The 15550-nt window shown below is 40.3% G+C and overlaps 1 protein-coding gene across 3 annotated transcripts in view; it reads right to left on the bottom strand.

Moving 5' to 3' along the window:
• Nucleotides 1–2163: 2163 nt before the first annotated feature.
• Nucleotides 2164–15550, bottom strand: part of SUPT3H (SPT3 homolog, SAGA and STAGA complex component) — a 533155-nt gene continuing 519768 nt past the window's right edge. Inside the window, exons 12-13 of one of the 3 annotated variants that reach the window (XM_045801650.2) lie at nucleotides 4312–4401; nucleotides 2164–3520 (exon numbers count right to left, since the gene is read on the bottom strand). In XM_045801650.2, coding sequence (XP_045657606.1) covers nucleotides 3515–3520; nucleotides 4312–4401 — 96 coding nt within the window. In that variant the 3' untranslated portion in view covers nucleotides 2164–3514. The remainder of the gene's footprint in view (nucleotides 3521–4311; nucleotides 4402–15550) is intronic. The other 2 variants (XM_087857062.1, XM_087857064.1) reach the window with 2 other exon arrangements.

Below are 15550 nucleotides of genomic sequence, written 5' to 3'. Positions count from 1 at the left end.
TTTTATTGGTTAAAGTAGGCATATTTTTTTCCTAGTAGACATAATGACATAACAGTAATAAAAATGTAATATTCAAGTAATTGCTGTAATGTAATTATAGTTTGGTCATAAAGTAAGATTAGGGGTCTGGGATGGCTGTTTTGTGGGTGTGTATTTTAACGTCTGAATGCAGTCTCCGAGGTGCCGGTCCCGTCCCCCTGGAACGCGAGTGCAGTCCATCACATAACCAGGTGGCTGGGAGCCCAGCTGAACCAGCATTATCTAAGAGGCCTGTTTACCCCGGCTGCCCTCTCTGGACCCCAGCATCCCGCCTGCTGCAGAGCCCTATCACCTCGTAACTGAAAACAGTGTTCCTGGTCTCCCATAGACCGCAAAAGGGGACATAAAGAGGGCCAGACTCCTCACTGGGGAAGCGACCCGATGGAGGTCAGGTGTCATCCTGGAACAGGCCCCTCTCTGCCCCCACCGCCCTACAGCTCCCAGTCTCCCTCCACTCCCTCTGATCTCAGGGCTCGGAGCTCTGCTCCTGTCTGTCTCCGCTGTGCTGCAGAATTAGCCTCTTGTGGCTTTTGGAGGGGAGAACGATTTCCAGATTGAGTTTAAACAAAAAGAGCTGAATTAGGCATTTACCCAAAGCATGTTTTATCAAAGGATTTGTCATTATTGGACATATTCTTTGAACCGTTATAAATGAATTTCTGTGTTTCTTATTTAATGCCGTGGCCTGATGACAGCATTAAGGCAAAAGAAGCACTTAACCATTTGTGAACCAAAACAATAAAATATTTTTCCTTTTTTTTTTTTAATTTTTTTTATTTTATTTTATTTTATTTTTTTAAGATTTTATTTATTTATTTGACAGAGATAGAGACAGCCAGCAAGAGAGGGAACACAAGCAGGGGGAGTGGGAGAGGAAGAAGCAGGCTCACAGCAGAGGAGCCTGATGTGGGGCTCGATCCCATAACGCCGGGATCACGCCCTGAGCCGAAGGCAGACGCTTAACCGCTGTGCCACCCAGGCGCCCCTCCTTTTTTTTAAGATTTATTCATTTATTTTAGAAAGACAGAGCACAAGAGCAGGGGGAGGGGCAAAGCGAGAGGGAGAGAGAGCATCCTCAAGCAGGCTCCGTGCCAAGCGGGGAACCTGACATGGGGCTTGCTCAGTCCCAGGATCCTGACATTAGGACCAGAGCGGAAATCAAGAGTTGGATGCCCCACTGACTGAGCCATCCAGGTGCCCCAGTAAAAACATATTCTAATTAACAATATCTGCAATGAGTAACTGAAAGGACATCGGTTTTTCCTTGTTCCTAGCTTTCCTTTATAATTAATGAGTAATTTGTGAGGAGATAATTTGAGACTATGTAAATATCCACCCCTCATCATTCTTTCTCCCCTGTTGATGATCTTTTAATGCCATGATTCCATCTATATTTATTAGTTGGCATTCTACAGCAGAAAAAGAGCCTTTGCTTTCTCATGTTTTGTTTTGTTTTGTTTTTTTACTTATTTATATTGTATGGACTCAAGGATATTTATCTTATTCTATGGGTGATAACCCCTTAGTATCATTATTTATTTGGACAAATTGTCCCAGATCTGGCAAGCGAGAGCCTCTTCAAGCTCCCATTTCTGCCATGTTCCCATAGTTCAGGAGCAATCTCTCATTTTCTGTTGAATTAGGATGTTCCAGGCTCAGAGCTGTCCCATGCATCTTTCCCCACTGTAGTCCTGAATCCTCTATTTCCCCAACGAGGCTGAATGCCGGTGGAGAACATTTAGAAACTAAGACCTGGGTACTAGATGTGAAAGAACATTGCTTTTTAAACATGTAAAATTTGTATCCAGTGTGATTGGTCAGGAATGGAAGAACTTACGGTGTGTAGAAAGAGCTGAGCGTGTGCCACAGGTGCAGGCTGCCTTTGGACCCTGAAAGAGGTGGAAATCTAAGAGGAAACCAGCCCCTCGTCCCCAGTAACATAGACGCGTCACACAGTATGTCAATTACAGTCTTGGCAAATGGGTAAGATACTTAGGCTTTTCTTCCTCTCAGCAAATATTGTTCCTCTAAGCCTCTGATACCTTTCGATCCCTGCTGACCCGGTGGTTCAGTCACACAGTGGCAATGTAGAATATTTTACAAACTGAACTTCTTGCCAGTATCTGTGACTTTATTTATTTATTTTTTAAAAAAGATTTTATTCATTCATTCGACAGAGATAGAGACAGCCAGCAAGAGAGGGAACACAAGCAGGGGGAGTGGGAGAGGAAGAAGCAGGCTCATAGCGGAGGAGCCTGATGTGGGGCTCGATCCCATTAACGCCGGGATCACGCCCTGAGCCGAAGGCAGACACTTAACTGCTGTGCCACCCAGGCGCCCCGTATCTGTGGCTTTAAATACCCATTGTCTCCGAATGCCCTCTCTTACACACGTCGATGACACACCTACAAAAGCCGCCACGGACACAGACGGCCACGTGCAGCGTTCATGCCTCCCCATTCGCCCTAGTAAGCAGCCTGTGGGGTCTCACTCTGCATCTTGAGTCCGGTCTTGCTTTGCACAATGGTGACTGCTGAGCCGAGGCCTCGGGGAAGGTGGGACAGCCAGCTGTGCTGAGCCAGAGGGCGGCAACGGTGGCCACGGCGGGCCGGATGGACGAGATTTCCTCTTTAACTCCTTTACGTGAAGTGGAGGGAAAACAAAGCTTGGGTCTCACTGATCCAGGAGGCGTGTTGGCTTTTACTTGGCATCTACACCTTTGCTGCTTGAGAAATGTTATTTTTTCCTTAAAAGGCTATCTCATTAATCTTGTGTTAAGAGTGGTCTAACCCTATTAGTTGGGTAGGCTGCTTCTGTTCCAATTAGCATATATTTCCATAAGTGTTGAGAGGAGAAGGGGACGGAAGAAGCAGAATTTCTAAACTATTGACCCGGAGGGACTTGCACGAAGGTGTGTTTGACATGAGGGTAATACAACTGAAAAAGCACTAGTAAATGGTAAATTACGGTTGGCTCTGCTGATTTATGCTAAGCAGAATAAACTATGATGGAAACATAAAATATTTCTAAGCTTACACGTTAGTCACTCAATACACATAAAACTCAATTTTCTTCCTTAAAAAATAGATATTTCGAGCCGTGAGACTTTCCAGAGGAAATCCGTTTATTTGCTATCTTTGTGTTCACTCCCGTCACATGTTCCAAGCTTAAACGTTGAAAATGTTTTGATATTCTCAAGTGAAAGGTGCTGTGTGATGCCCCCATTTAAACATAAATCCTACTAGGATATTATCCCTACCATTACATTAAGTGACTTTCCTTTCCACCCACAGTTTGGTGGTAATGTCAGAGCAAGCCTTCGATAGCCAAAGTCATTGTTCAAGTATTGACAGGCTGGTTGCCTAACCAGAGAATGCAGAAGTAAACCGAGGGAGCTTATTTTGGGGATCGGGTTTGTCGCCATCTATGATACGTATAACCAGGAGGTAAACAGGAAGTGCTGAGTTGGCTTGGTTTACTCCTACAGGAACGGAGAGAAATAAAATCAGTGTTTACCAAATGGAAAAGCACAAAGTGGGTACAGAGAGCAATGCTATTTTCATGCTTCTAAAAAGGTATTACAAATAACACAAAGTTTCAAACCTATAATTAAAAACTATTTTTAAAAAGCTTTGATTAAGTTCCCTTCAAAAATAGACCTTTTAGGCTGAAGCCCATTTCTTAAAGGTCTGCCTTCCATCTATGCTGCTTGCCCCTAAAGCATACTGTAGAAACGCCCCTCTTAAATAGCAGACTTCAACAGAAAACATATGTCTTAGAGTCATCTAGCAGAAGTCCAAGGCTCCTTGGGCGCCTGGGTGGCTCAGTTGGTTAAGCATTCGACTCTTGGCTTCTGCTCAGGTCGTGATCTCAGGGTCATGAGATTGAGCCCCGCATCAGGCTCTGAGCTGCGGGTGGAGGCTGCTTGAGATTGTCTCTCCCTCTGTCTCTGCTTGTGCTCTCTTTCTCTCAAAATAAATGAAATCTTAAAAAAAAAAAGTTCAATGCTCCTACTTAATTGGAGAATCCAAGGCCCCCAAATGAAGCTAATTTCTCAAATCCCACATAGCAAGAGGTAGAGCCATTTAGAGGCAGGAAGAATTTAGGGTCCAGGCAAAAGTTAGAGATTGACTGAATTTCTTAGTGCCAGACCTAAGGACACAAACCTTGTGGTAAAGGGGCTAAATGCACTGTTGGTGTCATTTTGGCCAGAAGCTGAAAGACAGGTCCTATGGGTCCAAACTGAGGAGACACCCCCCCACACACACACACCTTCAGAATCTCTGGACAAGACCCTTTCTTCTTCTGTGTCAACAGCCTCATCTGAAAACCGAGGTGATCTGAAGTTCTACTGCTGTGAATCTAAGAAAAGAAAAGGACTGAAAAAGGTGATGATCCAGGAAAATAAAGAATAAACGAATAGAAATGAAGATAGATTATTTTGGGCAAGAGTAATTCATAATATTTAAAAACCCAGTAGGGTTGTCTGAGGTCGGTTAAACTTTAATAACCCAGATTTCAGACCAACATCAACACTCAAACCAAGAATAGCCGAAGAAAAGAATGGGCAAAGTACAAGATTAGGCAATTCAAAAAAAGAACATCTAGACATGGCCAATAAACACAAGAAAAATGTTCAACCTCAATGGTATTCACACACGCAAAAAAAAAAAAAAACAAACCCTGCAACGATGAGACTTTCCCCTTCTTTAAACTGGAAAAGGCTAAAAAGGGGAATGACACCCAGTGTTGGTGAAGGCCAAGAGAAGTGGATTGGCAAACACCACTAATGAGAATGCAAACTGGTAAAACTGAATAGAGGGCCATTTGGACATGTGTCAAGTTTTTAAAATGAATGCCCTTGATGCAGCAGGGCCAATTCTGGGAATTTACCGTAGAGGAAATTTCCACAATCAGTTTAGTGGATCGCAGATGGGCACAAATTCTTTGCTGTTAATCTTAGCAAGAGGTAGTGTGTATTCCCCTTCCCCTTTCATCTGGACTGGCCTTGCGGCTAGCTTTGAGCACCAAATATAGCAGAAGTGGTGTCGTGGGACTTCTGAGGTTTGGCCTTAAGAGGTTTGGCAGTTTCTGCTTCATCTCTCTTAAATGCCAGTTGTCTTTTAAGTTCAACTACCCTGAAACTACCATGCTGTGAGGAAGCCAAAGCTCGTCACGAGTGAAAGGAGAGATCCCTGAAGCTCAAAATCTCCAAATCTACCAGCAAAGCCCTTTTGACCCTTCTGGTCCAGCTCGGCTGCCCTCTGCATGTGGCTCAGAAAAAGGCCAGATGATGTCATGTGCAGTAGGACCACCTAGTGAAGACCTGCATGAACCCTTGGCCCCCCAAATCATAAGAAATAATAAATCACTGTTGTTTTAAGCCACTGAGTTTTGGGGTGGTTTGTAGCACAGAGAAAGAGCACTGAAACAGAAATAGGAAGGGTCACTCCATCAGGCAAGGAATCATCCCAGCTGAAGTGATACTGATGAGAGCAACCAGAATAGAGACTGGCTAGTGGAATAAGGGAGTCATAAATACCAGCGATGACCACTGGACAGAGGGGACAGAAGGGATGAGGTAGCAGTTATGAGTACTTCTTCCTTACGTTAGTATGAATACAGGGCCGGCTGGGTGGTTCAGTCAGTTGAGTGTCTAACTCTTGAGTTCAGCTCAGGTCATGATCTTGGGGTCATGAGATCAGGCCCTGCGTTGGGCTCATACACTGGGTGTGGAGCCTGTTTAAGATTCTCTCTCTCCCGGGACACCTGGGTGGCCCAGTCAGTTACGTGTCTGCCTTCAGCTCAGGTCATGATCCCAGGATTCTGGGATCGACTGCCGAATTGGGCTCCTTGCTCCGTGGGGAGCCTGCTTCTCCCTCTGCCTGCCACTCCCCCTGCTTGTGCTCTCTCTCTCTCAGATAGATAGATAGATAGATAGATAGATGATAAATAAACAAATAAATAAAATCTTTAAGGAAAAAAAAAAAGATTCTCTCCCCCAGCCTCTACCCCTTCCTGCCTCTCTCTTTCAAAATCAATCAATCAATCAATCAATCAATCCTTTGTATGAATACAGCATATTTGTTTAGGTATTAAAGACTTCTTTTTCTTTACCGTCACCCCCCGCCTGCCTTCCCATTCCCCTGTTAGCTAACATAAGAGGTATTAATAGTGGTTAGCTATGGATCTTTATATTTAAGTTACAAGATATCAAAGGGGAATTATAATTTAGAGAAAAAGAACATCACTTTCAAACAAACAAATCTTTATATCCTATTTTTTAAAATAAAGTTTTATTTTAGAATAGTTTTACATTTATAGAAAAATTGCAAAGCTAATACAAAGTTCCCGCACACGGGCACACCACATTTGATTGCATTTTGCTTTATTGTGCTTTGCAGATATTGTGGATTTTACAAATTGCAGGCTTGTGGCAACTTTTCATTGAGCAAGTCTATCTGTGCTACTTTTCCAACAGCATTTGCTCACTTCATGTCTCCATGTCACATTTGGTAATTCTTGCAATATTTCAAACTTTTTGATTATTATTATATTGGATGGTGAACTGTGATCAGTGATCTTTGGTGTTCCTATTCTAGTTGTTTGGGGAACATCACGAACCCCATTCATATAAGGCGGCAAACTTAATCCGTAAATGTGTGTGTTCTGATTATTCCACTGAGCAGTTCCTATTCCCTGAGACACAGTGATACTGAAATTAGGCCAATTAATAGTCCTATGATGGCCTCAAAGTGCTCAAGTGAAAGGGAGGAGTTGCATGGTCAACTTTAAGTCAAAAGTTAGAAATAATTACATGTAGTGAGGAAGGCATGTTGAAAGCCCAGATTGGTGGAATGCTAGGCCTCTTGTGCCAACCAGTTAGCCAAGTTGTGAATGTAAAGGAAAAGTTCGTGAAGGAAATTAAGTGCTGCTCCGGTGAACACAAGCCTGGTAAAAAAGTGAGACAGCCATATTGCTGAGATGGAGAAAGTTCAAGTGGTCTGGATAGAAGATCAAACCAGCCACAACATTCCCTTAAGCCAAAGCCTAATCCAGAGCAAGGCCCTAAGTCTCTTCAATTCTGTGAAGGCTGGGGGGCGGGGAACTGCAGGAGAAAAGTCTGAAGCTAGCAGAGGTGGGTTCATGAACTCTAAGAAAGAAGCTGTCTCCATAACATCAAAGTACAAGGGGGAGCAGCCAGTGCTGGTGGAGAAGCTGCAGCGAGTTCTCCAGAAGGTCTAGCTAAGATCATCCAAGATGGTGGCTACATTAAACAACAGATTTTCTGTGTAAACAAAACTTCTATTGGAAGAAGATGTCATCTAGGACTTCCACAGATAGAGAGGAGAAGTCAGTGCCTGTCTTCAAAGCTTCCAAGGACAGGCTAACTCTCTCGTTAGGAGCTAGCACAGCTGGTGACCTTAAGTTGGAGCCAATGCTCATTTACCACTCTGAAAATTCTAGGGCCCTTCAGAATTATGCTAAATCAACTCTGCCTGTATTCTATAAATGGAGTAAAGCCTGGATGACAGCACATCTGTTTACAACATGGTTTACTGAATATTTTAAGCCCAATCTACTTCTCAGAGAAAAAGATTCCTTTCAAAATAATACTGTTCATTGACAACGCACCCAAGAACGCTGATGGAGGTGTACAAGATCAGTGTTGTTCTCATGCCTGCTAACAGAACATCCATTCCGCAGCCCATGGATCAAGGAGTAATTAAGACTTTCAAATCTTATTATTTAAGAAATATTTCATAAGGCTAGAGTTGCCATAGACGGTGATTGCTCTGACGGATCTGGGCAAAGTAAATGGAAACCATTCTCAAAAAGATTCACCCTTCTAGATGCCATTAAGAACATTCATGCTTCACGGTAAGAGGTCAAAATATCAATATTAACAGGAGTTTGGAAGAAGCTGATTGTAACCCTCATGGAGGACTTTGAGGGGATCAAGACTTGAGTGGAGGAAGTAACAGCAAATGTGGTGGAAACAGCAAGAGAACTAGAATCAGAAGTGGAGCCTGGAGATGGGATTGTGTTGCTGCGATCTCATGACCAAACTTGAAATGGCTGAGGAGTTGCTTCTTATGGATGAACAAAGAAGGTGGTTCCTTGAAATAGACTCTACTGGTGAAGATGCTGTGAAGACTGTTGAAATGACACAGAGGATTTAGAATATTCCATAAACTTAGTTGATAAAGCAGTGGCAGGTTTTGGAGGGACTCACTCCAATTTTGAAAGAAGTTCTGCTGTGGGGAAAATGCCATCAAACAGCATCGCCGGCTGCAGAGAAATCATTTGTAAAAGGAAAAGTCACTCGATGTGGCAAACTTCACCCCTTCATTGTCGTCTTCTTTTAAGAAACTGCCACAGCCAACCCAGCCCTCAGGCACCCTGATCAGTCAGCGGCCATCAACATGGAGTTAAGAACCCCCACCAGCAAAAAGATAACTACCCGCTGACAGCTCAGATGATAATTAGAATTTTTTAGTACTAAAGTATTTTTAAGTTAGTGTATGTATATTGCTTTTTAGACATAATGTTATTGCACATTTAATAGACTAAAGAATAGTATACACATAACATTTATATGCACTGAGAAACCAAAAAATTCATTTGACTTGCTTAATTGTGGTAATTCACTTTAGTGTGGTGGTCTGGAACACAACCCATGGTATCTCTGAAGAATGCTGTACTCCACACTGAGTTTCTCCTATTATTAATATTTTACGTTGGTATGGTATGTTTATCGCAATCAATGAACCAGTTTTGATAGATGACCATTCACCAAAGCCCATACTTCATTCAAATTTCCTTTGTTTTTACTTAATGTCCTTTTCTGTTTCAGAATGGCATCTAGGAGACCACATTATATATATGTCATGTCTTCTTAGATTCCTCTTGGCTATGATAGTTCCTCAGACTTTCCTTGTTTTTGATGGCCCTGACAGTTTTGAGGAGCACTGGTCAGGTATTTTGTAGAATGTCCATCAACTGAGATTTATTTGATGCTTTCCTCATAATTAGATTGAGATTCGAGTTTTGGGGAGGAATCCCACCAAGGTTAGCATGCAGGATGTTAGGTGGAAGCATTTTGCTACTGTTTTTATTTAGAGAATTTTTAAAATATCATTAAAAGTGGTACGTATGGGTGCCAAGTTGACAAAGCTTAGACTGTGGTCACCAGTACTGTGTCAACTTGGTGAAACTGAAACTACTTTTTCAGAATCCCCTTCCTGCTACAGTTCTGAGTTAGAGTTGGACAAAAAAGAAATTTATGCAAGATTTGGATTATGGAAGTGAAGCAGTTTTTAACCGTTGAAGTTCCTTGCGGTTAGATGAAGTTACAGACAGATATAGAAGTGCTGACAGCTCTAGCATGTTCTCCCTTTCCTCCATTCTAGACACAGTTCTTCTTCTTCTTGACTGAAGACCCTGTTGACCAACAGTGGCTCCGAAGTTACTACTAGACACTTGGTGGTGAACCCACAGAGGTGGTAGTTATACAGAAGCGTGGCTTCCTCCAGACCTTCCCATAAGCCATCACTTTGCAGCCACTTTTGGCAGGTGGTTGTGCTTTGCTTGCAAATTGAGGGGTTGGTGACTTTTCTCTGATCCTCCAACTTCCTTCCTAGGCTTTTACTTTCCCAGCTCCTTCCACAACTATGTCACATCTGATTCCTATAATAAAATCTTTATCCTGTAACACACAGTACTTCTGACACTGTGATTGAACTCTGACGGATACATCAAGCTATGGGAGACTAATCCTTGACCTGAGAACAATTATAAAAGCTAGGAAAAAACAGAAAACAATTGTGTGATCGTCTTATATGTTGCCATTACAAATTGCTACAAAGTTAGTGGTGTAAACAACACAAATGTATTCTCTTAGTTCTCCAGGTCAGAAGTCTGGTATGGCCCTCATGGATTAAAATCAGGGTGTTGTTGGTTGGGCATCTGACTCTTGGTTTTGGCTCAGGTTGTGATCTCAGGGTTGTGGGATTGAGTCCTACATTGTGTTTCATGCCCAGAGTGGAGTCCACTTAAGACTCTCTCTGCCCCTCCCCCTCCCCACCCACTCTCCCTCTCACTAAAATAAATAAAGAAATCTTAAAAAAAATAAAGTCAAGGTGTTGGCAGACTGCGCACTTTTCTGGAGGTTGTAGGACAGAACCAGTTTCCTGCTCATTCAGATTGACAGGAAAATTCAATTCTTTGGCTGTAGGACTGAGGTGCCAGTTTTCTACCTGGCTGTAAACAAAGAGTTGTTTCCCAGGCTACCAAATTCCTTGGCTCATGGCACCCTTACTCTATCTTCAAAGCCTGCGACATCAAGTCTTTGTCATGTTGCATCTTTCTTACCCACTTTTCTGCCTCCCTCTTCTGTTTCTATTTTTATTCATTTTTTGAAATATTTATTTTTTTATTTTAGAGAGCGAGCGAGCGAGAGCATGAGTGGGAGGGGCACAGGGAGAGGGAGAGAAATCCCAAGCAGACTCTCTGCCCTACTTGGGGCTTGATCTCATGACCCTGAGATCACAACCTGAGCTGAAACCAAGCATGGACACTCAACCAACTACACTACCCAGGTGCCCCTCTCTTCTGTTTTGAAAAGCTCATGTGATTAGGTTGGGCCTACCTGGATAATCTATAATTTTCCTATGTTAAATTCTGTTGATTAGGAACCTTGATTCTATCTCTAACTTTAATTCCCTTTTGTTATGTAATATAACGCAGTCACAGGTTTCTGGAGGTTTGGGTCTGGATATCTTTGAGAGGCCACACTTTATTTGTGGTATCAGAAAAAGATCAAACTAGTCAGGATTTGAAAGGATGTGAAATTGAAGAAGAGGAAAATTCACTTCCCCCCCCTCAGGGAATTTGCCACTTAAATGTGAGAGGAAGAAAAGCCATGCAGGAAGCAGAGGTCTAGGGCCTGTGATAGTCTCACTGAGCCAGAGGTTGGAGCATGAGGCTGCCGATAGTCGAGGGACTGAGATCTCAGAGAGGAGGAAACTCAGAGAAGCAAACCTGTAATTCTGCATGCAGTTTCTCCTTGAAATATATGTTAACCCCAAAGCTGTATGTGTGTAGGGTGAGAGCAGGAGCTGGGAGGCTAAGGAGGTGAACAGAAATTTCATCCACTCTGTGGGTATTTGGAGCCAGAGGCTGGATTTCAGAGCTTACCAAGGTTGAAGGGGTCTGGTAAACAACACAAACCTTCAGCTGAGGCCCTAGAGATACTTTCCACAAATGGGGCAAAGCAGAAATAGATCAACCTTGATTTGACTACACCCCCTTCTGCCTATCAGAAATGAAATCCTCTCTGAAGGAAATCATCACCCAGAGCTTCTGTATTTTTTCAAATACAACGTCTGCCACTCAATAAAATACTCCTAGTCATAGCAGGATACAGAACCAAATGCCTGAAAACCAAGAGGAAAAAAATCCAGACAATAGAAGCAGATCCACGAGCAGCCCACACACTGATATAATGAGAAAGGGCATTGAACTTTTCTTTTAAAGAATCAAATGGTGATTATATAACTGAAAAATAAAAAAGAACTGAAGTTAAAAATTCAATATATGGGCTTATCATCTCCATGACTTATTTATTTTATAACCAGAAGTCTATACTTCTTAATCCCCTTCATCTATTTTACTCATTTCCCCACCCACTTTCCTTCTGGCAACCACCAGTTTGTTCCCTATATTTAAGAGTCTTTGTTTGTTTAATAGAATTTCAGATGTGGCAAAAGAGAAGATTAATAAAGATAAAATGGGTCAATAAACATCCAGATTGAAGCAGAGATAAAAAGACACAGGAGGGGCGCCTGGGTGGCACAGCGGTTAAGCGTCTGCCTTCGGCTCAGGGCGTGATCCCGGCGTTCTGGGATCGAGCCCCACAACAGGCTCCTCCGCTATGAGCCTGCTTCTTCCTCTCCCACTCCCCCTGCTTGTGTTCCCTCTCTCGCTGGCTGTCTCTATCTCTGTCGAATAAATAAAAAATCTTAAAAAAAAAAAAAGACACAGGAAATACAAAAAAGACCATAGGAGACATATTACATATGGTGAAAAGTCCGACATACATGTAATTCAAGTCCTAGGACACAAGAAGAAATATCTGAAGAAAAGTAGCTGAGAATGTTAAAAAATTGATGAAAGATATTGAGCTACAAATTCAAGAAATTATACGAACTCCAAAAAAGATACATACAAAGAAAACTACATGTAAGCATGTCACACTGCAAGGGCTGAAAAATAAAATAAAATCTCAAAAGTAGCCAGAGAAAAGTAGACACATTACTTTCACAGGGGGCAACAATAATGCTGGCAACCAAAATGACAGAAGCCAAAAGACAAAGGAAATGTGATATGTACAGAAAATAATGTACATTCTATAATGGTAAAACTTTGGGGAAATCAAAATATCCAATAATAAGATAGAATTAATTAACAGTAAATCAGCCGTAGTGTGAAATAGTCAGCAGTAAAAAAATGGCATAGGAAAGCGTTTATAATAGGCTTCGAAGAAGTATGTACTGTATGAACTTATTTTGTGTGTGGGCATATTAAAATGTCAACAATGTTTAATCTCAATGGTAAAGGGCTGTGGATAATTCTAATCGTGTTCTTTATGCTTTCCTGAGTCTTTAAGGTTTTTGCTTATTCACAAAATATACATATTTTCGGTAATCAAAGAGAATCATAAAGAACAAGTTAAAGAGTTACAACGGTAAAAATAAGTTAAAATCAAGCATATTAATAATTAAACGTAAATAGTCTAAACACCTCAATGAAAAGGCCAAGATTATATAACTGGGTGAAAAACCGAGACCTAATCATAGACTGTCAATGAGAAAGACACTTTAAATATAAAGGAACAGATAAGTTAAACGTAAGAGGATGCTGAAATATATACCATATAAACACTAATAAAAAAAGTGAAGTAGATTTACAATATCAGACCTAGTAGACTTTGGAAGACGAAAAATTGCTAGGGATCAAGAGAACATTATACGGTGCTAAAGGGAACAATTAATCAAGACATGTCATTCCAAACTGTGTATGCAACTAGGAACAGAACTTCAACATATACTGAACAAAAACTCATAAGACTTAAAAGAGAAATAGACAAAGCCACAATTTTAGTTGGCAATCTCAACATTCCTCTGTCAGTAATTGATTTTTTTTTTTAAAGTAAAAAGCCAGAGAGACTGAACATTATCAATCAACTTGACCTAATTGACATTTATAGAACCCTATACCCAACACCAGCAGAAGGCGTGTTTTCAAGTGCACGAGCACATATTCTGGGCCGTAAAACAAACGCAAAACTAAAAGAACTGTAATCATATAAAGTATGTGGTTCTTCATTATAAAATTAAACTAAAATTTAATAATAGGAAGATACCTGAGATATTCTCAAATATTTGGAAATTAATGAACACATTTCTAAATAAGCCACAGGTCAAAGGCAAAATCAGAAAGGAAATTAGGAAATATTCTGAATTGGATGAAAATGAAAACAAAACACATCAAAGCTTTTGAGATACAGCTAAAGCAGTGCTTAGAGGGAAGCAGATAGCATCGAAATGCTTAGAGAAAAGGAAGATCTCAAATGAAAAAAAAAAGAAGAGTGAATTAAATTCAAAGCAGGAGAAGGAAGAAAATGATGAAGATAAAAGCAAACTGACACTAAAACAGGAAAAAAAAAAGAGGAAAAATCAATGAAACCAAAGGCTGCTTTTTTGAAAAATAAGTACAATTGATAACTCTATTCAGACTGGTGGAGGAAAAAAAGGAAGGAGAAACAAATTGCCAATATCAGGAATTAAAAAGAAGCATCACCACAGATTCTATTCATATGTGAAGAATAATAAGGGAATTTCATAAATAACTTTCTGCCAATAAATTTGTTAAGTTACTTGAAAGACAAATAACCTTGAAAGACATAAACCACCAAATTTTCTCAAAAAGAAATGGATAACCCCAGTAGCTTTACATCTAAGGTTACTCATAGAAAGAAACACAAAGAAAACTTCAGTTCCCAATAGCCTCACTGATAAGTTCCTCTGAACTTAAAAACAAAAAGAAAAGAAAAAGAAAAAGAAAGCCCTAAATCTACAGAAACTCTTCCAGAAAATAAAAAGGAAAGTAATTCCCTATTCATTTTATAAGGACAGCATCATCTGATCTAACAACCAGAAAATAGACATTACAAGAAAATTCCAGATCAATATCTTTCATGAACACAGATGCAAAAAATACTTAACAAAATACTATGAAATCAAGTCCAGCAAGATATGAGATTAATATATCACGACCAAGTGGCATTCATCCTAGTCAAGAAACATTCAAAAATCAATCCATGTATGTACCATCATAAGAAGAAAAACTATAAGATCGCCAAGGATGAAAAAAATAATAAAAAATTCAACATCCATCCATTATTCTCAGCAAACTAGGAATAGAAAGAAGTTTCCTTCAATGTGACAAAGAACATCTAATAAAATCGTACAGATGTTTGAATGGTGAAAGACTGAATACCCATAAAATCAGGAAAAAGGAAAGGAAACTGCCAAAGTTTTTCCTGAAGAGGTTAACATCATATTTAACAGTGAAAAACTGAACGTTTCCCCCATAAAATAAGGAAAAAGGCAAGGATGTCTATTTTCACACTTGTACACAACACTGTACTTGAGATCCTAGTCACTGCAGTAAGACAAGAAGAAATAAAAAGCATACAGATTAGAAAGAAATAAGACTTTTTATTTGTAAATAACATGATTATCTATGTAGAAAATTCCAAAGAATATACAACACAAAACAACAACCTATTATAGCTAATAAGTGAGGTCAACAATATTGCAGGATAAAAAATTCATATATAAAAATAGATTTTATTGCTATATATTAGCAATGAACCAGAAATTAAAATTTTAAAAAAATCTTAGCACATCAAACATGAAAATCCACAGATAAATCTAACAAAATACGTACTAGATTTATATTCTGAAAATTATAAAACACTGATGAGGGAAACGAGGAAAGACCTAAGTAAATGAAGAGCTATACCATATTCGATAATTAGAAGGCTTAACACCGCTGTCAATTTTCCCCAAACTGAGTTATAGATTCAAAGCAGTTCCAATCAAAATCTCAGCACATGAGGGGCACTTGGGTGACTCAGTCGGTTGAGCATCTGACTCTTGATTTTGGCTCATGATCTCAGAGATCAAGCCCTGTGTAGGGCTCGTGAGCTGGGCATGGAGCCTGCATAAGATTCTCCCTCTCCCTCTCTCTTTGTCCCTCCGCCTCTTAAAAAAAATCCCAGCACGTTTTGTAGAAATTTGAAAATTTGAAATTTGCAAAGCAAAGAACCTAGAATTAAAAAAAAAAAAGGTTTGAAAAAGAAAAAGCGGACGGATTCATAAGACCTGATTTCATGACTTAGTGATCAAGACAGTCAAGTACCAGCTTAAGAATAAGCATACAG

The sequence above is a fragment of the Ursus americanus genome, chromosome 29 (genome assembly GCF_024610735.1).
Source record: "Ursus americanus isolate L20-20 chromosome 29, mUrsAme1.1.p, whole genome shotgun sequence".
NCBI lineage: Eukaryota > Metazoa > Chordata > Mammalia > Carnivora > Ursidae > Ursus > Ursus americanus.
Note: the sequence above shows the minus strand (reverse complement) of the source record. Positions and strands in the feature narration are given on the sequence as shown.